General features: G+C 40.1%; 1 protein-coding gene across 1 annotated transcript in view; it reads right to left on the reverse strand.

Annotated features, from left to right (window-relative positions):
- The window catches only part of CTNNA3 (catenin (cadherin-associated protein), alpha 3), a 431,886-nt gene that overhangs the window by 634 nt on the left and 406,431 nt on the right, over positions 1-24,821 (reverse strand). The window contains exons 16-17 of the mRNA XM_009994846.1: positions 12,149-12,254; positions 6,840-6,974 (exon numbers count right to left, since the gene is read on the reverse strand). Of these exons, the coding sequence (XP_009993148.1) occupies positions 6,840-6,974; positions 12,149-12,254 (241 nt within the window). The remainder of the gene's footprint in view (positions 1-6,839; positions 6,975-12,148; positions 12,255-24,821) is intronic.

A 24,821-nucleotide genomic window follows, 5' to 3' on the forward strand; every position in this document is an offset into this window, starting at 1 on the left:
CAGTGGAATGTAAATGCTTATTGAGAGAATGCTGAGGGTTTTCTTCCTTCTTAGATGGGAAGGTATGAGGCTTGTCTGCAAGGTGTCATTGCAGGTAGTGCTGATGGGTCATGAAACCACCTCAGAAGGGCTATGAAAAAGTGACCTATTACTGATTCCTTTGTATCAGTGAGATGCAAATTCTCCACCTGCTCCTGTCATGTGCTCCTGAGCAAGGAAATAGAGCTTTTAGTTGCAATGAGCAGTTTGGTACCTGGCACAGAATGGACAGCTTCAGCAAGTGAGTTGGCTCTGCCATACTGCTCTGTAAAGCAACATGAGCAAACTCAGTGATTGTGCTGCTCTCCCCTGTGGGCTGTGGTGTCTGGCTTCTAACTTTTTCCTGTTGCCTTGAAAAAGTAATAGGGACAACAAACATCCAAAAGAGGAGGAACTGGGAGGGGACACTGGGGGTGTAAACAGGAGCATCTTTCTATGTTTTGTGGTCTTAAAATCCAGGGGCAAGGAATTGCTGAGTGGGTGTTTGCTACAGCTGTGTCTGATGTTAGGCATGTTCAGAAGGTATCCCCACATCTCCTGCACTCCAACAGGATAAAATTATACCAGTGCAGGTGACAGGCTTAAGATTTTATTTTTGGTCTCAGGGGAAACTTGTTTTTGACAGGGTCAGGGCTGAATCATGACTTTATTTTTGAGTGCAGTGTTCATTGTACTGTTTCACTTATTTTCTGTATTTACTTGAAATAAGGCTGTACCTTTGCTGTTGTCACAGTGAAGAACTGCTAGGGACACATAGGGCATGTACTCATGATCTGTGTCTATATGTCTAAAATACTAATTTGGTCAAATACAACACCATACTCGCACTTGAGTTAGAAGGCTGACAATATCAATTTGGAAAGGAAACTCCATATTTATTACTTAGTTTAATACTACTTGATATTTCCTTTTAATAAATACATATTTTGAAATATATTTTATCATCCATATTACTTTAATTCCTCCTGAGCTGCCTGCCATTTTAAGACATCCTCCCCAAAACCTGCCAGTTAATATAACTTGTACCACTTCTCTCAGGAAGTGCCAGAAATCCCTTGCCAATTCCCCCCCTGCCTCCCTCTCCCCCTCTTGCCCCCCCCAAAAAAAATAACAAGAAGATAAACAAAAACTTGAAATGCTTTGAGGACTGGTTGAACACACACATCTGATGGCAAAAGGAAAAATATCTCTACATTCCAGGAAAAGGTGTAAAAACTACCAGATGGCCTCTGAAGTTAAATTCTTGCTGCAGCATGTGAGCTGTTGAGAAAAGCTTTTTAGTTTATAATAGTAATGTAATCTTTGCATAGCAGAATTGTACTGCACATGGTAGGTGGATTTGGGGCCTGTGATTTACAAACATATCTTTGGGGCAGTAATTTTAAACTCAAGTTTTAGAGAAGCACATTGCCAAGCCAGTACAGTACAGTTTTTGTGATACTATTTGATGTGAAGTTCAAAGCACATGGTGACCTCCAAGCCTAAAAGCTCAGTTCCAATGTTGCTTTTAATCCAAACGTTGTAAACTTCAAGGCTGTCACCTAGGTGTTCTGCTTAGTAGGTCATCTGCTCAGGGGCCCTGTCATTGCACCCCTGATAGGTTCAGTTCCCAGCATGTTGCTTTTTCTAGGGAGGGTGACTAGTGTTTTAGCACTAGCTCAGTGGCAGATGAACGGACACCCTGCCTGTCTGTATTTCTAGCTGCTGTCACAATACCTATTACTGGGTTAGGAGGACTGAAAAGGAAAGAGACAAAGTTGCATGTCATCTGTTTTTTTTAATTCATGCTAACTGGAGGAAGAATTCTACTTGGACACAATGGCATGTGTGGACACAAATAGACAGACAAGTTTAATTACCTGTTTTCCTCTAGGAGGGCTGACACCACCACAGTAGTAGGGGGAGAGGTGGGCAGGAGGTGTATGTCAGGACAGGCAGCAGTAACCATTAATGTCACCTTAGTATATTTTGTGGTCTATACAGACATGCCAAGAGAGATAGTGACTTACTGCTGGCCTTGAGGCTGTGTTATTTTCAGTCTCTTAGCTGCTGTGTTTCCTCAGTTTTCTGGATGTATCTCTCATATGGCTTCCCCATAGAAAGTGGATTTGGAGTGTGGGGGATGTATTTCTTAGCTGCATTCAAAATGTAAAACAACTTTTAGATGCTGTTCCTAGACATGTGCTGTAGATGGTAAGAATGTAGCCACACATGGATTTTTTTTCTGGCTCACAGCTGTTTTTATACTTGAATGCCAGTAACGCTACAGAGTTTGGTGTAAATCTGTTGGTCTTGCATAAATCTGTACTCAAGGACTGTCTTCACTAGGGTGATATTTATCCCAGATATGAGCAGGCTCTTCAAGGTCTCCTAATCTGTCTAGAACTGATGAAAAGCAACTTAGCATAAATGAAAGATAAAATATTCATGGAGCATTGAAATATATTTCATTTAGGGAGATGTAGCTACAAACTCAATGTGTAGCAAGTGGTATATACAGATGGACTGTTGAAACTTCAACCAACCCCAGATTGAAAGCTTTTTTATTTTGACATGATGCCTACTTGACTCCTGTGGCATTTCCTATACAGTGTTCCAGCCTCCACATGTCACAGGTCTGACTGGGTTAGTCAAGAAAGAAATTCATTAAAGGTCTTAAGAGAAGCATCCAATACCCTATCTTTATTTAGTGAAGTAGGTTGTCTGTCCTGTGAGTGTTAGTACATTGTTTCTGTTGCCAGAAGAAAACTGATGCTGTGACTAATGTAACTGCATTTGGTGGTGAAACACAGAAGCTACAGGCTTGAAGACAGTAGGTAAAAAAAAAACACAACAAAAAACAAAGCCAAGCACAAAAAATTGTGCAAACACCACCCACCAGCAAGAAAACCCAGACTGGCACCACCCATGCACAAATAAACTGTCATCTCCATCTTCCTCTTCTGTAAGGAGTTCTATGTGCAAGTGGGCAAATGGCATTGAAAACAAAGCTGAAGGAAAGAGTTCTGAAAAACTGCATTTTGAAACATTGTTGGCAATTTCTTTTAGATGTATCTATTTTTTTAAAATGGTTGTGAAATTATGTCACATCCTGGTAGTAGTAGCACTCCATTACTGGTGTAAGTTTCACAGTATATGTAAGTTAGATGGTCAGCTATTTTTATTCAATATCTGCAATTATTAGGAGAACCATGACATGGAATATAAAGAAGCTTTTTCTCTGGCAAAGTATTTTCTGTTCAACAGCAGCAGAAGTGTCTTGACACATTTCAGTAGGAGTTGTCTCTGTAGCTGCTAAAGAGAGAAATTCCTTATTCTCCAAGCATGAAAACAAGCCAGTCCTGCTCCCATTCTTGCACAGACTTGCAGATGTGTCTCTTGGCTGTGGAGAAGTGGCAGACAGTTGCCTTCTGGATTAAAGCTCTAAGAGGCAACACAAAACATGTCTTGATGTGTAACATGCAAGGCTGCTAGAACCCCATTTCTGATAGCTGGATTGGTTTTGCTGGGAGGGTTGTGGAGTTTGTTTGCAGGAAATGTGTTACAGTTTCAGCACAGGTCTGTCAATTGGCTGTTTACAATCTTTTGAGCCCTATTTACAGTTCGATCAGACTTAGGTTTCCATACAAGTGAATTAATTGAATATCAAGTATGAAGTTGTTTAGTCAATGTTTGAAGGCTGAACTTAGTTGAAATTTCTTTGTAAACAAGGTCAGTTGTTAAAAACTAAGCTCAATTAAACTGCTCAGAAAGATGGTTTTCTGATGGAGACTAAGACTGTATTTTAATTTCTTTGACAGCTACTTCTGAAGGTAATTTGAACTCCACATTTCTGTGGAGAGATGGGAGTGCCATATAAGGAGTACTTAGCACACTGCGTCTCACTGTTACTTACTACTTTAGTACATGTAACATGCTGTTGTGAAATAGGTTACAGTCCCTCCACTAAGGTTGCTATATAAAGTAGTCATTTAATTCCTTAATAATAGAATACTCAAAACAGTCATTAAGAGTGAAATCCAGAGTGTTAAAGATGGCAGCATGTTCCTTGGCCTTGTACCTTGTTTTCTGAACTGAGGATGTTTACATACCCCCAGCTTATTCTCTGGTTTTCAGTGAGCTGACTTGCCCTGGAAATGTGGCCATTCTGTTGGTTATTTATGTCTACCAATTTTTGACTTTGGTTGTTCCTGCATTTTACCCATTTTCCAGGTGGAGAAATGGAATCTAATGAAGTAAATAAGTATTGCCACAATCTGCTTCAAGCTATGCAAAAATCAAAAAGAAAAAATAAAACCAACCCTGTGTCCAAGTTAAATAATGAACATTTGAGGTGAGGGCTGTAAAACCACTTCCCTGAACTGCTACAATGGGTTTAGAAACGGGTAGTTGAGTCCCTCCCAGGTGCTGCTTATACTTGGCAGGTGTCTTTTCTTGTAAAAAAAAGTCCTGTTTAAAAAAACAAGTCCTTGAGAAAGACAACCAGGTGAATACAAATACCTGCTGTGCTGTTTACAGTGAGTTGAGTTTGGGCTTGCTGCAAAAATTTGAGGTGCAGAGATGTTAAGAACTAAGAAATAAATCCTGATGTTGCTAATTAGTAAAGTAATAATGAGGAAACATTACTGTTGTAGTACACATGCCCAGTAATATTTTCTCCTGCTTTAAAATAGCTCTGATAGGTGCCATGGAGAGAGGAGCGATGACAGAGCTGTAGGTAAGCTTAGCTTGGAAAGACCACAGTTGGTGACAGAGGCACCTACCAGGCTACACTAGGGAAAAGGAGTAATAGTGCTGTGTGTGGTCCTATAGGCTCTCTTGTGATTAGTGTGACTGGTTTTTTTACATGGCAAACCACTTGGATTTTAATTGTTTTTTTCTGTTTTTATCCTTAAAAGGTGAAACCCCTGCTGAGGAGAAGCATCTGGATGAGCTGGGATTAAAATAGAAAGTAAGAGAAAAGGGGTTGAAACCTACCCTTGGAGGGGGAAGTCAGACACAGCAGGAAGGGGGGGCTGTGTGGGGTTTAGAGGGGGCTGTATGAGACTTTGATTGGATGGTTGGGGCCATGTGAAGCTTAAAAGGAATGGGGGGGGTGGGCTTTTCTAGTTGAAAATGGAGGGTGGAAAACAAATCATGTAGTGGGAATCATGAGCAGAAGCACTCCCTTCCTTCTTGTCCCCTCCTTCCTTTCTTGCCATGCATGCCCCCATCCCTCCTCCCCCATTCCTCCTCTCCCTCCCCCCACACACACATTCTTCCCTCCTCTCCCCTTTCCTCCCTTATATCTCCTCCTCTACATCCCTCCCTTTTGCCTTCTCTCCCTACATCCCCTTGTCTTGTCCCCACCATACCCCCAATTCTTCTTGTGCTCCTATCCACCATCCCCCTATCTCCCCACACCTTCCCCCATCCCTCTCTTTTATTGCCTGTCCCTCTTCCTGTGCCATCCCCATACTCCTCCTATCTCCCCCACATCCCCCCAACCTTATGCCCCTCTCCTGTCTCTCCCCACACCCCTCTCCTATCCCCTCCCATCTCCCCTGCCTCTTCCCTATGCTCCCCCCAGGCCTTCTCCCCATCCCCCCCTATTTCTTCATCCCTATCCCCCATCTCCTCCCACTTTTTCCCTCTCTCCTCTTTATCCTCCCACCTTATCCCTATCCCTCCTCCTTAACCCCCATCCCCTCCCTATCCTCCCACCTTCTCATCCTCCTTCCCCTTCTTCCTATTCTCCTTCCTTATCCCCTCACCTCCTTTCTTTCTACCCCCATCTCCTCCCTATCCTCCCACCTTCTTCATATTGTCCCTCCCTATCCTGTGCTTACTCTCTATTCTCCTACCTTTTCTACCCCCATATCTCGCCATCTTCCTATCCTATCTCATCACCTTCTTCTTATCCCTCCTGCCTCCTCTCTGTTCTCCCTGCCTAGTCCTTTCTCCTCTCTATCCTCCCAATTTCTTCCTATCTCCCTACCTTCTCCCAATCCCCATCTCCTCCCACCTTCTTCCTATCTTGCCTCCCTTCCCCCCTTGCCTCCTCCACTCCCTGTCTCCTCCCTGCCTCTCTTCCTCCTCCCTTCTCTCTGCCCCTCCCTCCCCCTTCCCCTCTCTCTCCTTCCTTTCCTCCCCCCTTTTCTGCCCCATGTCTCCTGTTCTCCCTCCCCTTTCTCCCCCCTCTTCTCCTCATCTCCTACCCCATCTCCTCCCCTCCTTGTCTTCTCCTTTCCCCCTCCCTCATTCTCCCCTCTCCACAAATACACACAACAAATCAATCTTTATTTCAGACAATGTGAAGAGGAGACTACATAAAAAAGAGAAATACTATATGGGCACAGAACTATTTTTTTTTAAGAGCAGACAAGTGTTTAAACATTCTATGGAATTACTAAGTGTAGCTTCTCTAGAGGTAATGACTCTCCCAAGTACTGCAATATCAAGACATGTACTCAACAAGTTCTCTTCATATTTTTGATCAAATTTTATTCCTTTTGGGGTGGACAGTGTCCTTCATATTTTCCTCCAACTCTAAGTACATCTCTGCAAATCTGTTCTTGTCAAGAGACACATGTATGTGTACACTCCATGGGTGTTAGTGATTGCTCTTGTTCCTCAGTCACCAGTCTTATGCTTCTCTGTCTTAGCTGCTTTGTGATGAGTGTCAAGAAAACCAAAACAAAGACTAAAACAAGGTGAAGGACTACACTGGAATATCTTACATGCACAAGACAATATCAATTAAATTCTAAGTTCTATTTTTTTATGTTAGAGAGAGTACTTTACACCATTCTTCTACTTACAGCTGACATGATGAGCTCTCCACCTAGGTTCTGGATTTCTGCTTTAACTTGACTGCAGATTTTGAGCTGGTGGGAGTACAGCTTGATCTGTTGTAGGTAAGCCAGCAAATCCTGTCTGCATGATTGGTCTGGACACTGAAGATTAAGAAAAGAACAATTAGGAAATGGTTTCAGTCATTGCCCTCAGCTATGCAGTTCACACTTCACTGAGGAGCATGCCCACTCTATGTGAGCAGAGCCTTGCTTTTCACTGCTGCTCTATCAGGTTGTGTAGATTTTTCCTTTCTTGAAGCTTTTTAACAGTCACAGGAGAAGTTCAGGACAATCCTACACTATGCCTACATTAACAGTTAACATGTGTGGGGGATATGCAAACAAATGCAGAACAGGATTAACATTTACATGAAATTATGCTCAATCTTACAAAGAATCTGTGGTTCATGCAGAGTCTGTTCAACTTGATCCACAGATCCTCACCTGGAGTGTCTGTAGTTTTGTACAGTTATGATACTTGTGGTCTTACAGAGCTGTGGTCAGTGCTGCAGCCCTTTGAATCCAAAGCCTGTTCCAAGTCAGAAACAACATGGGTTCTGCTTAACTCGTTAAATACTTGACCTGATCTGCTCCCTTTGCTGAGGAAACTGAAGACATCTTAAAATGGGTGTGTGATGTTTCTGCTCTTTGTGACTAACCAGTAGAATAGAAATGTCTGATTAAGCAAAGGAGTTTGTTTTAGACTGGGGAAGAAGCTAACTAGGAATAACAAAGGAATTTAAGTGAACCACTTAAAATAAAATTAATTGAATGTGAGTCCTTGTCCTGTGTCCTGCTAGATTCATTACTGTTCTCTGTACTTGGGTGTAGTTTACAAGAAAAAACAGGAGCTCCTTTCTCATATGTCTAAGTGCTATTAGAGAAACTGATATTATAATAAAAGCAGTGTTCAGTACTGTATTAAGAACTACACAAATAGCATTGAAATACCCATGTCTCAGTAACTGCTTAGAAAACTGCAGTAGTCATTGTTTATTTAATTTTAATTCAAATCTGTCCTTCCAGTCAAGTGCAACTGTAGTCTGTTTGAGCACCAGAACTAACTGTATCAAGATGGGGCACATCCTGGGACAAGATGCTTAGTCCTCTTTTTTTTCCTTTTCAAATACACTGGGATTATTGGGTTTTTTTCCACTACAGGATAAATTCAAGAGAGGGGCAGAGATGGTGCAAACACAGCACCTCATCCACTGCAGATAGTATTTTTTTCCTTTTCAAATACAAAGAGAGGGGCAGAGATGGAGCAAACACAGCACCTCATCCACTGCAGATAGTGGCAGTGGCAGAAGCTTAGATACAAGAATATTTTAGCCTTAAATCCAGAATACACTTTCCAATAATAATATTGGCAGGCAAGTAATTTTCAACATCTATCTTCTGTATATATACTGTTAAAGAAGAAACATGTTAACATATTAGGAATGCTAAGGGTGAGGTGCATCCAAGATGGGGAAATGACCACGCAAGAACAAGACCTTGAGGCTAAAACAGTTCTGTGAAGACACTGGTTCAATGCTCAGTAGCATTCAGAAAAAGCAAATGCTGGGCATTATTGGGAAGAGACTGCTGACATGTCATGAGGCAACTGTACTACCCCAGCTATGTATGGTGCATCTTTCTTCCTTCTCTTGCCCACAAAGCACATAAGAAAGCAGGAAACTTGACAACATGTCTTATAGCATATCCAAATCAATCATAAACAGATGTTAGAAGGAAATGTACTCCCTAGAGAGTGTATTCTCTAAGAAATTTACATATTGCTCTGAAGCATCTGGTACAAGCAACACTTGCTTACTGGTGAAACAAAGCACTAGGCTGTAACAGAAGGACCATTAAATTCTGATTTGCATCATCCCAGAGGCAATTGATGGTTACCAGTTTAATGCCTCATTCTTAGCTAGAGATCCTGGCAAATTATGAGAGGTTCTTCCCCGTACACAGTGAAGGCAGTGGAGCCTTAAGAAGCACTTTCCATAGGAACAGAATGAAAACTGACCCACATCCAAAACAGGCAGTGGTGCTTTACCTCATGGAGATAATATCCCCAGAAACCTCATTGTGGTTTGATAAATTATGCAGTGATTAAAAACAAAGTAAAACTAACACTCACAATCCAGGTGATAAAAGCCACTGGCCCAGCTGTAGCACAAAAGATCAAGACAAACAATTCTGCAGAAAACAAGGACAGTTCACAATACTGATCCTGATTTTACTACTTTACAGTATTAGCTCTAACAAACAGAATTTTAAATGACACCCCACTTGGTCTGAGTGCCTTCCTGGGATTGTAAGAAACCAGCCCCTTCTGGTTCAAAACAACTTCAAAACAACAAAGAGCCTTTTAATGAAGACCTTATCTACAGCACATTCCATTATAAATTTAAAAAAAAAGTAAGAAAAAAAAAGTATATCTTCCATTTAAAACAGGCTACTCTAAATACCTTAATTATCTTGGGGCTTTCAGGTCACAGGTTTGCTAATGGCTTTGTAATGGTCTTAGTTCAAACTAAATTTATGATCAATGTACTTGTGTTTTGTTAGCCTAAGTTTATGTTGCTGCTGTGATTATTTTCACTGTTAACTCTGAGTCATCCTCAAGTGCTGTGAGTATAGACTGAAATAAAACTGAGCTCTGCTAATTGTACCACCTTGTGTCCCCCTTTCCTTCAAACATTTTGAAATGAAGAAAAATGTATCAGAGATACTTCTTGTGGCTGATAAGTTATAAAATACTGCAGTAGTTTCAGGGTGGTCTTTTTTTCCCTTCTAACAGCAAAACAATACCAACAATGTAGCTCCTCAGTTCTCAGCTTTGAATCTCTGAAATTGCAGAGTGTGAACAAAAATAAGAAGTTTGAACATATTCTATGAACAGAAAAAGCTCAAAGCGATACAGAGATTCTTCATTATGCAGGGATTGCTTATTTTGAAGCAAGATGGAGGAAACAGCAACGTTGTTGCTTTTCTTCCTTGCATGCAGCTTTGAATACTGAAAATGCCATTGTGCCTTGCTAGAGTCCTGTTAATTAAGGCAGAGTCCTGATCCAGTCACAGGACAACTGTTGTTGTTGTAGTTGTAGCCTAATTATACAAGTTGTTGTAGCCTAATTACACAACAGTATTGTGAGGGCTAACAAGGATTTACAGGGTTGCCCGAGTTCCTAGCAAGTGGTTTAAAGTGTCAAAAAAAGTATGCACAGGAGCAATGCAAGGCCCTGTATCTTAGAAGTTACATGCAAACTGTACACTGTAGAGCAAGCTGTTTTCACTTTTGAAGCAAATAATAGAAATGAGGGGATCATATGCATCATCATGCATCTTTGTAATACAGGAAGGAAAGACAGGATTTCTTTTTTACTAAGTTTGACACATCTTTAGCAATGACTGTAGCTGTGTTCATCACACAAGTACTGGAAGGGATGTTGGGTTTGTTGGGGTTTTTTTTACATCGTAAATGCTCATTTGCTTCTAGTGCTCATACCATGAAATTACATCTAAAATACAAGCACCACCAATACTTGACAAATATATTTCAGATACACACAAGATGGAATAACTACCAGGGGTCAAGGGGAGCACCTGTGTGCAAGCTTTGAGCTAGGACAAATGCAAGTAATTTGAATGAGTCCAGTAAGAGTTACAATGACTCGAATGAAGTCAGACTTCCCAGCAGCTATGAGGGTACACACCAATTATTAGCCATTCATGGGTACTTTTTTATCACACTGCTTTGTTCACATTTCTAGCTTGGAGTCACTGCAATCATAGAAAAGAAAGTTTTAGGGAAGAACTCATTTCTACAACAACTTTCAGCAAGACTGGATTCCATAGTCTAAAAACAGCAAAAGAATAAGAACCTGACTCGTCTTTGGCTTCAATACTGTATTTTTTCCTGCAAGCGATCAGTGACAGTGACAGTTTTGCAGTTTCATTTGTAATTGATAAAATCTTGAAAAGAGCTATTCTGCTATGCTCTCAAAAAGAAAGATGGGCTGGGAGAACCTCTGCCAGGGTCAGAAATAGGGACTCGAGATATTTTCCTAATTTTTCCAAAGACTGGATCACTACTGTATAGATTGAGAATAGAAAATCTTTGATTTGCCATTAGGAATTCAGAGACGAGTGACAGAAAACACTACCAGATTGTTACTGCTTCACAGACACTAGACAAGACAACTTTGTGCAGGAAAATCAGAAATGAGTGGAAAAGAGATTAAGGGAGAATGTGGAAGACTGTGACGGTACTACAATACTCTGTGCCTAAAAGGCAGTCACCAAGACTAACAACATAAATGCTTTAGATTGATAGCTGCACCCTGACATTTCGTAACACTCTTCTTTTGGCACTGCCTGGCCCCAAAACAACCAACCTTACTTTTAGTAAAGAGGGCTGTGACAAGTTGCTTGGTGTACTTGTTTACCAACCTCCTATGCAGGAACATGAGACCATGCCTACTGATTCATGCAGCTCATAGCTCTAACCCTGTGCAACTCATGATGAGACATCTGTTACATGCTAGAAAAGCCACCTTGAGACTGCAGGTTGTGCCAAGACCAGAACTGAATCTCCAGAAGGATATTTACATAGAAAACCAATGGAAGTCAGTGCTTCAAAGAAATGGCCAGTGTTGGGGGGAAAAGAGATAGGAAAGATAACTCTTAACAAATACAGAGATTAGGGTGGAAAACAAGTCATTCAAATGAATGAGAGACAGAAGCCAGTACTCTTACTGAGCATGGAGCTCAGACCCAGCATCTGCCCAGAACTGGGAGCCTGCTCTGCCCATGCAACAATCCTACAGCTAAGCTGACTCTCCTGAAACAAACAACTCGACTGGTTTCTGGGTAATATACCCAAGGAAGTACAGAGTGGTCTATGTATGCATGTAAAATGTTGCATCCATAGCCTAGAGGAGTTATGAAGATACATTTATATACACATCCATATTCATATATACTCTATCTCTAAATGATGTACCAATAGCTTAGAGGAGCTCACCAATACACTACAGACACATCTGTGATTCAAGTACACATAAATCTACGTGTGTCTGTAAGTGTACGTGAGCAGATGCCTTGATACGTATGGCACACATGGAATGAACACAGGATGGATCTATGTATCCATCACAGCAGGAAGAAGCAAAAAAAGAGGCAGACAGGTAGATCTAAAAATGTCCCAAGTGACCTTCTGAGGTGTTGGAGGTTCTCTGGACAGATTAGTCTATGACAAAGTTGAATGCACTGCTGCCTACCTGGTCAGCAATCAGCCGTGCTAGGACATCCATCCTTGATCCTGATTCCGAAATCATTTTTGCTGCATTAATGACATCAGACGTGTTCTTCAGTGGTCCTCTACCCCTTCAAATGAAACAAAGAACCTTATTAATACATTAGGCAAAAACTGAGAATAAATCCATGCAAATCAGGCACATAAAAACTAACTAAAACGCCTAATCCATACAGAAGTGACATTAATTAAATCCCTACCTCACCCGACTGTTTTCACATCCCACAAATTTGTATTGTTTGGCATCAACTGGATAACAAAATGTGTCCTACCGAAAGCACAACTCACACCAGATCCTGAGGATCTGGAGTTCAGGACAGTACTTGTGCCTCAACACTGCCAAGTGTCGGGTCCTGCACTGCACACGACAACTGGAAGGTATGTTGTTGGGTTGCGTACAACAACATCAGTTTAGATTTGCCATATCTCCAAGTACTTTCGAAATAATTGTCTGAACTGAAAACTATTCTTAGACTGTAACATTCTTGTGAACAGCTTGTTAAGACACCAAGTTTTTTTTATAAGCACCCCCAAAGAACTTTGATTACATGAGGTTTCTAGAACAACAAACCTACGATGTAAAATAAGACTACTTGAGCATTCTTCAGTATTACTGACAACCATTATCTTCACATTCTCTTATGCTTCAGCTTCTCCTGTGCTGAAATACTTCAGCTAACCCAAAATACCCACTTAATTATACTTCACACACAGACCAAGTGAGCAACCCTGCTAAGCTCAACTTTTGCATTGAACATATTTGACAAATACTTTTAGTATATCAACACTTCATTCCTGAAGGCTTCATAGCAAGCTGCAAATTCTGCAATACACAAAGTAAGCACAAAACAAGGAAAAAAAAATGTACACTTCTTGTTCAAAGGAGACTTCAAGTCTTGAGGCCAATATGGTTTTAAGTCTAAAGAAGGTAAACCATGCCAGGAAAAAACTCAGCCAAAAAACATCATGTATTTATACAATCATTCATTCAGTAATAAGATAGTGATGATACAACATGGCAGGTAATGTTTAATCTCTTCTTTTCTTGATTATATTGCTTACCTAAGAACTATTGTTGATCCTTGGGGATAAAACAAAATAATAATAATAATACTTTATACAGTGCAGTTCCTTATTATCATCTTTTGAATCCCACATTGGGAATTGGCCAGAATTGGGTATTTTACATGTTATGTTTCTACAGAAAGGTATCTTCTTGTTATGGAAAACCTTTTCTGCAAAATGATCAGAGTTTATAAAAGAAAAATGGTGTGAGGAATTCATCTGCAAATGCATGTGTCCAAGATTAAGTACTTCAAACTTCACCATACCCTTCATGTGACTTTACCAGTATTTTCCCTCCTAACCCAACAACAACCAAATTCCTACCCTGGCACGCTGACCCTTCCCACCGTTTCAGACCACTGAGTACTTTTGCATTGCTTTCTGCACTGTGACAAGTTCCAAAGGCCACAGGTATGATAGCTGCTCACAGCAAGTCCTTCAGGTTCTTTACAAACTGTAAGAACTCCAGTACCCTCCTGGAGAGTTACCACCCTGTCTACCTGCCAAACAACAGAAAAGCTGAGCCAACATTCCCAGAATTACAGCAGCAGGAAAGGAGAGATGATGTTACAGTGCATGACATTTCTGGGTTAGGCAGTTCTTGTCAGGATCAGCCAGCAGCTTTTTTGATACCTGAAGACACACTAGCTGAGTATTTTGAAGGGGAAGCTGTTTAAACAAAACAGCCATTTTCTTTTACCTGTGCCAGTCCCTCAAAGGATCTGGCTAACAAGAATGCAGCAATTTTACCCCAGCAAAGGTATTTCAAGCAATTTAAAATAAAGTCTTCATTTCCACCACAAATACAGCCACTGTGAGAGCCATTAGGGGACCACTCAGCAATGAGCACTGACAAGACTTCTGCTTCATTTGCCACTTAATTCCACCAGTGGTTCAAGTTCTTCTCTACTCCATTCTCTTAAGAATGGTGGGGCAGGATGCTTATGAGCTATGAACCACAGCTAAGTCTTGAAGTAATTGCTTAGAAACAAGTTTCAGAATGACTCAGGGTTGTATTACAAAGACATAGAAAGAAGGCTCCTTTTCTACACAACCAAGAACTGTCTGTGCTCCTTTTTTTTAACCTTCATGTAAAATCCAGACCCTTGTGAATACAAATTTCATGGTATAATGAACCATTAGTCCCAAATAACGTTTGGTAACTCTATACACTAAATACTTTTAAAAGAATACCTGGGAGAGTACACTCAATCTGCTCAATCACCAGCCAAATAGAAGACACAGACAAACAAAACCACCAAGACAGAATGTTTATGGGGACAACTGCAAACTCTAAATAAATCAACTGCATAGAGTGAGACGTAGTCTGTATAAGTGGGTTTTTAAAAAGATACAGGGGCTATTACAGTGGGTCGGTCTGACCAGGAGTCCAGAAGCTGTTATGAAAATAGCAGTGCATTTTGTGAGTTCCCACTTCTCCTGATTTAGCACCAGACCAGCAGATTCAGAATGCCACTAGCCCAGATTAACTCCCTGAATCCAGATGTTAAGAGACACAAAAAGTATATTCAGTCATCTAGGTTGTTTTCTATAGCCAGCACAAGTCTTCCTAACAGTTTTATATTTACTCATATTTTTGCTGAAAACCTTGAAGTATGAAAAACCACTTCTCTTCGGAGGTCACTTCCCTGAGCTATCCATTTCACTGTCTGGATTTCCCCCCACCCCCATTCACTTACTTCTCTCTCCATATCATTACAGCAACATCCCTTTCACTCTGCAAGTGTAGGCCATCATTCTCCTCCATCAGATGCTGAAGCATCCCTGCCTCATCTCTGGGACTGCTGTGGTACTGGTCTAGTTAACAGTAACCAAATCACTATAGGTAATGCAGAGCTGCATGCAGAAGCTTAGGAAGATCAGCTTTAGCTCATGCACTTACAGCAGATGCTTAAAGACAGATAAAAAAATCCTTCCACCATGTACCTCATCAGCAGCATAACAAAATTTATCCTTCACCAAGTTTTCCACCTTTTTTCCTCTTCTGTGAGAGAAATTTAAGATTTCTTTGCTACAGCAGCCATGACCATAAGTCAGCCTTATCTTTTCCCCTGCATCCAGTCTCTGTAATTTTGAAAGCCAAACTTCAGCTCACAGAGTTACTGCATTTACTGAAATTCTTTCCCAATGATTTCATTGGGTTCACAGCCTACAGAGCAGACTCCAAATGCTCGATCTTAAATGGAAAATCTCATGTATTTTTTTTCTCACACTTCACTATTTCCAAGCATGAAGCCCTACTAGCAAAGTAAGCTGACAAAACATTCAAGGCTATGAAAACAAAGATGAGACAGAAAATACTAAACTCATGAGCAATTATATGCCACCTGCCCTATCCAGTGAGGAAAGTGGGAATCCATCCTAAGTGCTTTGAGAGAAACATCTTACGATGTCTAACCAGAAGGTACGTAGTTAGAGTGCGTGCGACACTATCACTGTAGAGTATCTCAACAAATTTGTAGAAGAATAAAAAGCTTCACAGAAATGTTTCTTGGAAAGTACAATCAAAAGAGGAAAACAGCTGGACCACATTAATCCGTACAACACCAAGGAGTTTGAAAAATAATGAGACCTAAGCCTCTCAGTCCTATCATTCCTGCCCCAAAGCCTTGATAACAATGTATCCGCAAGGACAACTCCTGCCTAGACTTAACAATGACTGTTAGGCATCTGTACTGGGCATTGCTTTCTTTTCTCCTTCACACTGGAATTTCACGCTGAAAAGTAACCATTAGAAATACTCCCTTTGTTCTTACATGAACAGAAACTGGTGCACTTACCTCAAATGGCCTTTGCCCTCACATTGTCGAGGAAAAGTGTTCTGTCTATGAGCAAAGCTGAGTGGGTAACACCTACTCGCTGTACTCACCTCAGCCAATGTTTACTACTTCCCCTGCATCAAAAACAGGAATAGGGGCCTCTGCAGAGTAGTCAGTCTCAAAAAATAAATTCCTACCTAAATTTAACACCATAAACTACCAGCAAACTTAATAATGAAACAAGTTGGAAGCCTGCAGAATGTAACAAAAAGATAAGTAACTGCCAGCATAATTTTTCAAGGATAAGTATTGTGAGACCCATTTAAAATAAGCTTTTGTGGCTTCTGGAAATACTAGAAGCAGCTCTAAATAGCAGCTATCTTCTGATGGGCCTCTGAAACTGTCTCTGGTTGCATTTTCATAAATTACCTAAATATTATGTGTTCTAGATAACATAATTGCAACTGAGAGGCAAAACTGTTAGAAGAGCATACTCCAATATAGACTGGTTATCAAAGGGCCACTGTCACAATGATGGGAAAAAGACAAGGAACCTGGTTTTCTTGGGATCTGCCTGCTCAGTTCTTTACTTACAACTTGAATGAAGGAAAACAAGAGCATGGTTAATGAACTTAAACCTGATACTGGTGTCAAAGGGGGAGAAACTAGGCTGGCAGGCCAGCCCTGGAATTAGGAATTACCTTGAGAAAAGTATGGAAGAATAAGTGATGCAATTAAAAAAGGATATGTGCCCCCAGGTAGGAAAATGAAATGCACAGATCTGAAAAGAGAGTCAGTGGCTACACAACAGGCCAGTCTGAAGTCTCAGTGGATCACAAATCCATCAGCAATCAATACCAGCATGCCACAGAAGAAAAAGGCAATAGGAAAATGGTAAATACAGAGAAGTAACAGTTCTGCTTTGTTTTATGGAAACAAGGTCTCTATAGAGCATTTCTAGAAAGACGTAAGACTTAGTTTAGGAAAGAGAAGACCAAGTGCCAACAGAATGGATTCGGTTTGGCTTCACTTCCTAAAGCTTCAGCTTATCATTATTGGAATAAGCAGTAAGGCTCTATGAAAAACCTTGATGTGGGAACTCCTCTTCAACTGCAGTCGCCGGGTTATGTGGCACAAGAGGAATACAAGGCACTTACACACTCCTATGGCTACATGGTCTATCAATGACATTGCACCTAACATTGGGTTATGTGGCACAACAGGAATACAAGGCACTTACACACTCCTATGGTCCTATGGTTACACATGGTCTATCAATGACATTGCACCTAACATCATGCATGTCTTCTCTCAAAGACATCTGTTTTGTCAAAGTAGCAACCTTCTCTTCCAAGAAACAGGAGGAAGTGACAGAGTTTCTGGATGAATGTGCAATAATTAGCTTAATCAATTCTACAGCACAAGCTTTGAAGAAACTGAAGTAATGGGGAAAATAATAAACACAGTTGAGACTTTGAGTTACATTGGCAGGAGACCAACTATACTTCTCTCTTCTGCCAGACCTTTACAGCATGATAATGCAACTGTGGCTAAAGAAATAACAAATGCGAAGGTCACTGTAATAATGCACAGGAGTAATTAAATCCTTTAGACCACTGTGGTTGTTAAATGGGAACTGGAAAGTATTTTTACTTACAGAAATTTCTTTTACATCAGTTCAAGTTTATATCAGTCCTATGTTTCCTTAGCTTTTCTGCTCTGGGGCAGATTCAACTATCTGGATGCTTCACTCTTGTTCTGATGTTGTTAATTTTCTTAGCTAGGTCTCTCCCTTATATCCCTTTTGTTTTCAACAACTTTAGAAAATAAATAAAGCTATTATTTAAAAAGTTTTTCCCTAAAAGGAACCCAGTCCTTTATTTCTGTTTGCTGCTCTTAGTTCCTGTAATTTGCCCCCAAGACTGACTCTGATGTGCAACAATCAAACACAGAAGTGTCAATATAAAATACACTTGCAGACATTAAAAGCTAAGAATTGTGACATTTTCCCATGGTTACACTTGTGCACAGACACCCATTCCCTTCACCTGTAAATCCTAAAGTCTAAATGTCTCAAAGACAACTAGACTTCTCCTGCCACACCTGATGAAATGCATGAATGAAAATGTCCAATTTCTACCCAGCTTGCACCAGTGGACTCCAAAAAAAGGAAAAAAAAAAAAAAAAAAAAAAAAAGAAGAAAAAAAAGAAAAGAAAAAGCCAAAGGCCTGTAGTGATAAAAGTATCAGAAAGAAAAGAACCTGCCCTCTTGCAGCAGATCTCAGCTGGATATAAACTGGACACTTTGATGATGCATTTCACCAAAGACTGTAAGAAAACCCAACTGTCCAAGGATGTCTGTGTGCACAACTCAACGTACACAAAGCTCTGGCAATTCTTAGTTTCAGCTACGTAAGTGCATGTAAACATAGAAACACTTCTCTGTTTGGTTGTGCTTCATTAAAACTAGAGATGAAATTCTAACAAAGGCTACAATATAGCACAACGGAATAAAACTGATGATGCCGTGATGTAACTGATGATACTGAGCAGATGATGTGCATTTTGCTTAGTTAGAGAGGAAACAATTTAGAGATGTAGAAACTGATTCCTCCTGTCAGCTATTTCATAGCAACTTTTTCTTGTGCCACCAGAAATCTCTCCCCAAATCTCCCTCTGTTTATCCAAACACAAGCATTACTGGTACAACACAAGAGAACACCACAATATCACAAATGAGTGACTTCTGGTATCTCAATCAGGCATCAGTTATTTGTTTCTCACTTCTTTTTCCTCTCATCTCCCAGATGTTTCTCCATCTCTTTCTACTTCCAAATCCAACTTGTCAATGGACACACTGATTTATTTTTTTAGTTGCTAAGAATGTCACTAGATCTTAGCAATCATGGGCTTGAATTTGGCTATAATTTTTAACAGCTATGTTACATGTCTGAAGTTACTGTTTTGTTGATTACAGGAAGTGTCCCTGCTCTTTGCTGCATCCATCTCCCTTCTATTTTCCATGTTGTGAACAGAAATTATCCCGAGACTTTAACATCTCCAATATCAGAAACCATTCAACAAACTTGCAAACTATTTTCGGTATTTTTAAAAATTCAAGCCTTTCCGCAAGTAGAAATTATTTTGTCTTAACCAAGTAACATCACAATTGTCTGCATACATATTGAAAAATATGCAAAGCTTCCCTGTAGTCTGACCTGAGCTGTGCAATGAAGTGGCCAATGCAAAAGGACACATCGTGTCTTGTCCTTTACCAAGAGGCCAGAAACACTGTCCATGATACTTCTATAGGCACGAACAGCCTGTCTGCAGAGATACTGAGGGTTGTGTCCCATGAGAAATGAAAGAGCTAGCATGGAGGTGTCTGGCAATGTGGAATATTAACAGCACCTCAGCTCCACATCTGCACTTCCTCAAAGCACTGGGGTGAGTTACAGCTGAGGCAGAATCAGCCGTATCTCTGAGGTCTCCCACCAGAGTGGCCCATCTGCTTCCCACTCTTGTGGACCATGTGTTGAATTTTCAACAGGAGCTATTAATATAGCAAGAGGTCTAGAAAAAGCAAGACTTGGCAGCTTAGAAGCAGGGCAAAGCCATCAGAGAGTTACTAATGAAGCAAAATATGAAAGCAGCACAGTGCAAACATGCAGCGATGCCACTTAAATAAGCAAAATTTTTAGGGTAGAAAAAAGAGGTAAAGTCATCTTGTTATGCTTTAAAAAAATGATGCTGATGTATTATATACCCAAACTGCTGTAATCGCGCAATTATAGGTACTACATGTCCCATCCCTCATCCTTGAGCTAACAATTTTTATCTGTTTTTCCCCTAATCTAATTGACCACAATCCCACTAATCAGGTGACAGTAGAAATTGCATGGGAAGGTAGATAAATTATTTCAGTTTGCTTTCATGTATGTCATAGTTCACATCATTAACCACCACATATATTTTGTGCCAACACAATCAGACACCCTGTGGAGTAACTGCCTCTACACAGAAACTACCTTCCAGTAAAGACTGCGTATCCACAATACCAACCAACTGGCAAAACTGGTCTCACACACACACACAAAGACTGACCTGCTTTCTAAACATGTTTCTAGCTTTCATCACACCTCCCCAGTTAACTCAGCACACAGTAGATCAATGTATGAAATGTGGGGTCCTTTTCTTCTATCTGCCACCTGACTTCCTTGGAAATATCTGAGGCCAATGGATCAAACACAGGTATTTTATGCAGCTGGACAAGATACATCACAGTCACCTCACACTGCCATAAACTCCAGGTATTAAACAGGGGTGAGGGCAAGCAATGAACGCTGAAGGATGTTTCTCCATGCAATTCTGTCTATTCTAGCAAAGCATTATTAACCTGCCACCAGCTCACCTGGCACCTCCCTCCAGCACTTCCCAAAACCTGCTGATTGTCTGGGTGTTTAACTGGCTGCAACTCTTGCTGCATGCAGCCACCCTGCCCCAAGGCCTGTCCCTGCACAGTTCCCATGCTATGAGTACACCACAGCCACTATGGTCTGCTACCACTAAACAGTGCCCATTGCCATTCACACAAAGAATTCCACCCTGGGCCTTTCCCATTTTTAGACAACATGATTCCTCGCTGGATATGGGGAGACAACTAAGCACCTTTAGAAATTTAGTTGTCTTCACTCTGACTGTCATGAGACCTGTAAGATACATGCTAGCTGCTGAGGTTATGTCAGAGAAGCAAGCCAGAACCTAGCCCTGCAGTCCATGCAGGTGTGAACACGACTGCCAAGATGTTTTCTAACTCAATTTAGCTGTAAGAGCTGGACCAACAACACACAATTTTAATTATGAACCCTTATCTCAATTTTTCTCATTCCCCTTGGCTTTATCTTCCATCACAGTAATTAGAAAACCTCATCTAGATCTCAAAAATTGCAAGGCTGGCCAAAGAATATGCCACTTTAGGCTTATTTTATTTCTAAAGCTCAAGGCTGCACACTGGTCACGTCTTTAAACTTGTAATATATAATAATGAAAGCCCAAACCATTCTACCTTAAAATGAAAGTGGAGGCTCTGTCCAATTCAAAACAAGGGCTTCCCCTTAGCAAGGACAGCACTGAGTGGCCACTCTTTACCAGGCCATCCTCTCCAGCGTTCCTACCCTGCTGGGCAGCAGCAACAGGACACCCTGACGTCCTGTAGCTCCGTGCCAGGACTGCAGTCACTGACTGAAAGAACCAGGCAAGAGATGACGAAGAACGAAAGATATCACATGTGAAGCACAGCCCTGAGACATTCAATTACCCACAGGTCTCCAGAAGCAGTTACTTGAAGGAAGAAGAAAAATAAGCTTTTATCACTAGATGCAGAAGAAAATCTTGAGAACTGGTAAAACTGACTGACAGCAGCAATATCAGATAGAAAGCAGCAATATCAAATAGAAAGGAAGCCATGCTACAGTCAGGTCTGTCTTATGGCATTTTACACAGTCTCTGCAAATCTCTTATTCACCTTCCCTCTAATGCTTTCAAAATCTTTAAGTTAATTCACAGCACAAACATTATACCACTGAAACATTGACTACAAAATGAATCTTTCAAAATGCCTCACTGTAAGTAACATAGTCTTGCTCAGCATCAGTCATGCCATTTTCAGAGTTTACATGTGCTATCCTACTTCTGGTGTTACCCTGTGCTATTAATATTTTCCCACACTTCTGCCCACAAGCTATCATTCACAGCTTTCAAAGCTACTTGAAAGAACAAGACCTCTCAGTGGCTCAATTAAAATTTTAACTACCCAGTATGTCACAACAAAGGAATCAAGTCTGAAAAATCCCCACATAAATACTAATTAATACCAAAGTTTGATTCAAAAATGCATCTGGACTATCAGTAACGTGGCAACATTTTTGCTCAAAAAGATGTATTTGACAACTGATACACAAAAATACTGCAAAATTGTTTTCCAGAGTCCTCATCTAATGTTTTGCAAAGAAAAAAAAAACACAATAAAGATTTTGCAAATATGACAAATGGATTTTAAGTTGAAGGAAGTTTAGGGGACAGAACATGGGAAAGATAAAACTTTTGCAGCTAGGGACTGAGTTTTCTGGAAAACTACTATACATTGTAATTGTATTCATCAAGCTTTCAAGTTCTTTGTTCAGAAGATAATGGCAATTTTTACCTGATTGTGACACCTCATATTTAGAAAAGGGAGTCATGAAGTTGTACTTTCTACATGCCACATATTATAAATTCAACAGCAATTGGAATTAAAGATGCTACTGAGTCTAGAGAGGTACCACAATTAAGATTAGCAGAACCAAAATGCTACAACAAGCTTGCTAGGCTGTAGGTCAGTAATGGAAAACAATAAAATTCACTGTTCATAATTAGTTCAATCAGCAGAGTAATATTTCAGAATTTATCAGAAAACTATCCTCACAGATTCAGTACTTTTTTTAAAAAACACACTTTCAATTTTGCAAAATGAAACAAATGGCATGATATACGTAATTAAAACATTTTACACTAAAAAATAAGAATATACTAATAAAAAAATTACATTTTGTGCTCTATATGCGCCTAGCACATCTGCTATGCCATTGTGACAGATGTTTATTAATATGGATATGTAATTATATTGCTAGATTGGTAATGGCTCAGTAATCCATCTTCTAAATACCACACAAGTTTCTGATTGTATGTTGAACCAGTGATCAAAATATTTCCAAGGAATTACTTTTTTACTGGCATGACCTCTGAATAGCACCATTAACTTGCAGTTTTGTTTCAAGAACTGCATACAATTCTATCATATCAATACTTACAACATCATGGGTTTGTAATATGTATGTTGGATAAAATACTTCAACTTTAAAGACACTCCCCTTAATATGATAACTAGGATGACAATCAGGTGAAATAAACAGAAATGTGGTTTGATATGAGAGATCTCTTGAAAGAGATGGTGACCATGACACAGGTGACTCAGCTGGGCTACTCCTTTCAGTTTATCTCCAGGAATATAGATCCTATATACTGCTTCCTCATACATTAGCCCACCCTAAAACCTTTATGCCTTGAAACCTGCAACCTGTTTTCTCCTCAGTTTGGTTCTTATGCCCAGAGGAAAGGAGTAAACTTCCCCACATCAAAATAGGATACTGATTTCCAAATTTATTTTTCTTGTTCAGCTTCAAAACCTGAGTAGAAAAACACATCTTCCTGCCACAGTACTACAGATCATGCACTTATAACTGAAATTATGGCATTTAGTTACAGAGTTCATTAGCTAGACAATTAGACCATTCAGTAATTATTGAAATATTTGGTTAGAACTGAACATCAGTGTTTTAAGATTCCTCATACTGTGGAAATAATAGTGATATGTTAAACTAAACATCATAGTATCCTTTTCTAATATCCGAATCATTAACTATTGATGTCCACTACACATTTGCACTTATCTTTACTGTGAAGAAACTCTCTTACAACTTATCATTCCTAAATCCTTATGAAGGTACAGCTACAGCTTTCTTTCACAGAAGATGAACCAGTTGGACTTTTGAGTTCCCTTGGTTCTTCTGAGATACACTGGCCCCATTTCTATAGACACTGTCCAGCTCGCTGACAAGCTGCTGTTTCATGTCAGACTAAAAGGCAACAGCAGCTCTTTGAAGTTTTGCCTTGGACACCAGATTCCTCAGTCACAACTCTTCAGAGCTAAAACACCACCTAGTGTCATCCTCCTTGTTGCATTTTAAGGTCTGGGGGCTTTAGGTTTGTTTCTGGTTTGGTCTTCTTTGAGTAAATCCGATTTTTGACTTTTACTTCCTCCTCATTACAATTGCCATAAGGACATGACCAGAATAAGCAATTTCAGTCCTAGGTAGTCTTCATTACTACCTGACTCTTACTGAAGAAGTACCTGGCTTTAAAATGGTATGCCAAGAGGAAACTAATTTCAGAATTTTGGAGTAAAAATAAGATACTTCACAAAATGAAAAAAAAACAAACAAAAAACCACAACAACAAGCCAACAGTTTTGGAAAGAGACGATTTTACCTTCTTTGTACTTTTATCTGTTTGATACGTTTGCTCATGCTTTGAAAAAAAGATTTCTTTTGTTGACAACTCAGTTACAAACAGCTCTACAGCACTAAAGAAAAGGGTCATTATGTTCCCATTCTCCCAGATCTCCCACACTTTTCACCACCCTTAACTACTTACATAAAAAGAAGTGTAACAGTGTGTGTGTGAATGAAATCTTTATATTGCAAGTCTCCAGCATTCAAAATCATGAGTCAGGCTCAAAAATATCTCAGAACTGGAATAAATGCCATGAGACTTGAAATAATACATCTGAGGTTCTTCATAATTATTTTCTGTTTTCCAAGCCTTATGGGGTCACACTTAGCTCAACAGATCAATGCTGGGGCTAAGTTTCACCTACAAGAACGTATCTCAAGTGCCAAGACATGAAGTTATATACATATAAAGAATTATAACGTTTTGAGTCATCAGCACTGACTATGAATCTAAGAAAAGAGCAGGTAAAACATGGAAGGTCTTAATTCCTGTTCTACTGTCAGTAGGAAACTGTTCTTCTACCAGTAAGGAAGTTCTCTTGCAGCCACATGGTGATGAGAGTAAACGGTGGTGTCAGGGGAAAAAACAAAGAGAGATGAGATGTGGGAAAATTAACATGGGTGCTGTTAGCAGATTGTGTACCCTCTCCTCTGGCAAAGAGTAGGGAAATTGCTACCAACCAGC

This window comes from Chaetura pelagica, unplaced genomic scaffold (assembly GCF_000747805.2).
Source record: "Chaetura pelagica isolate M959 unplaced genomic scaffold, ChaPel_1.0 scaffold112, whole genome shotgun sequence".
In the NCBI taxonomy this organism is placed as follows: domain Eukaryota; kingdom Metazoa; phylum Chordata; class Aves; order Apodiformes; family Apodidae; genus Chaetura; species Chaetura pelagica.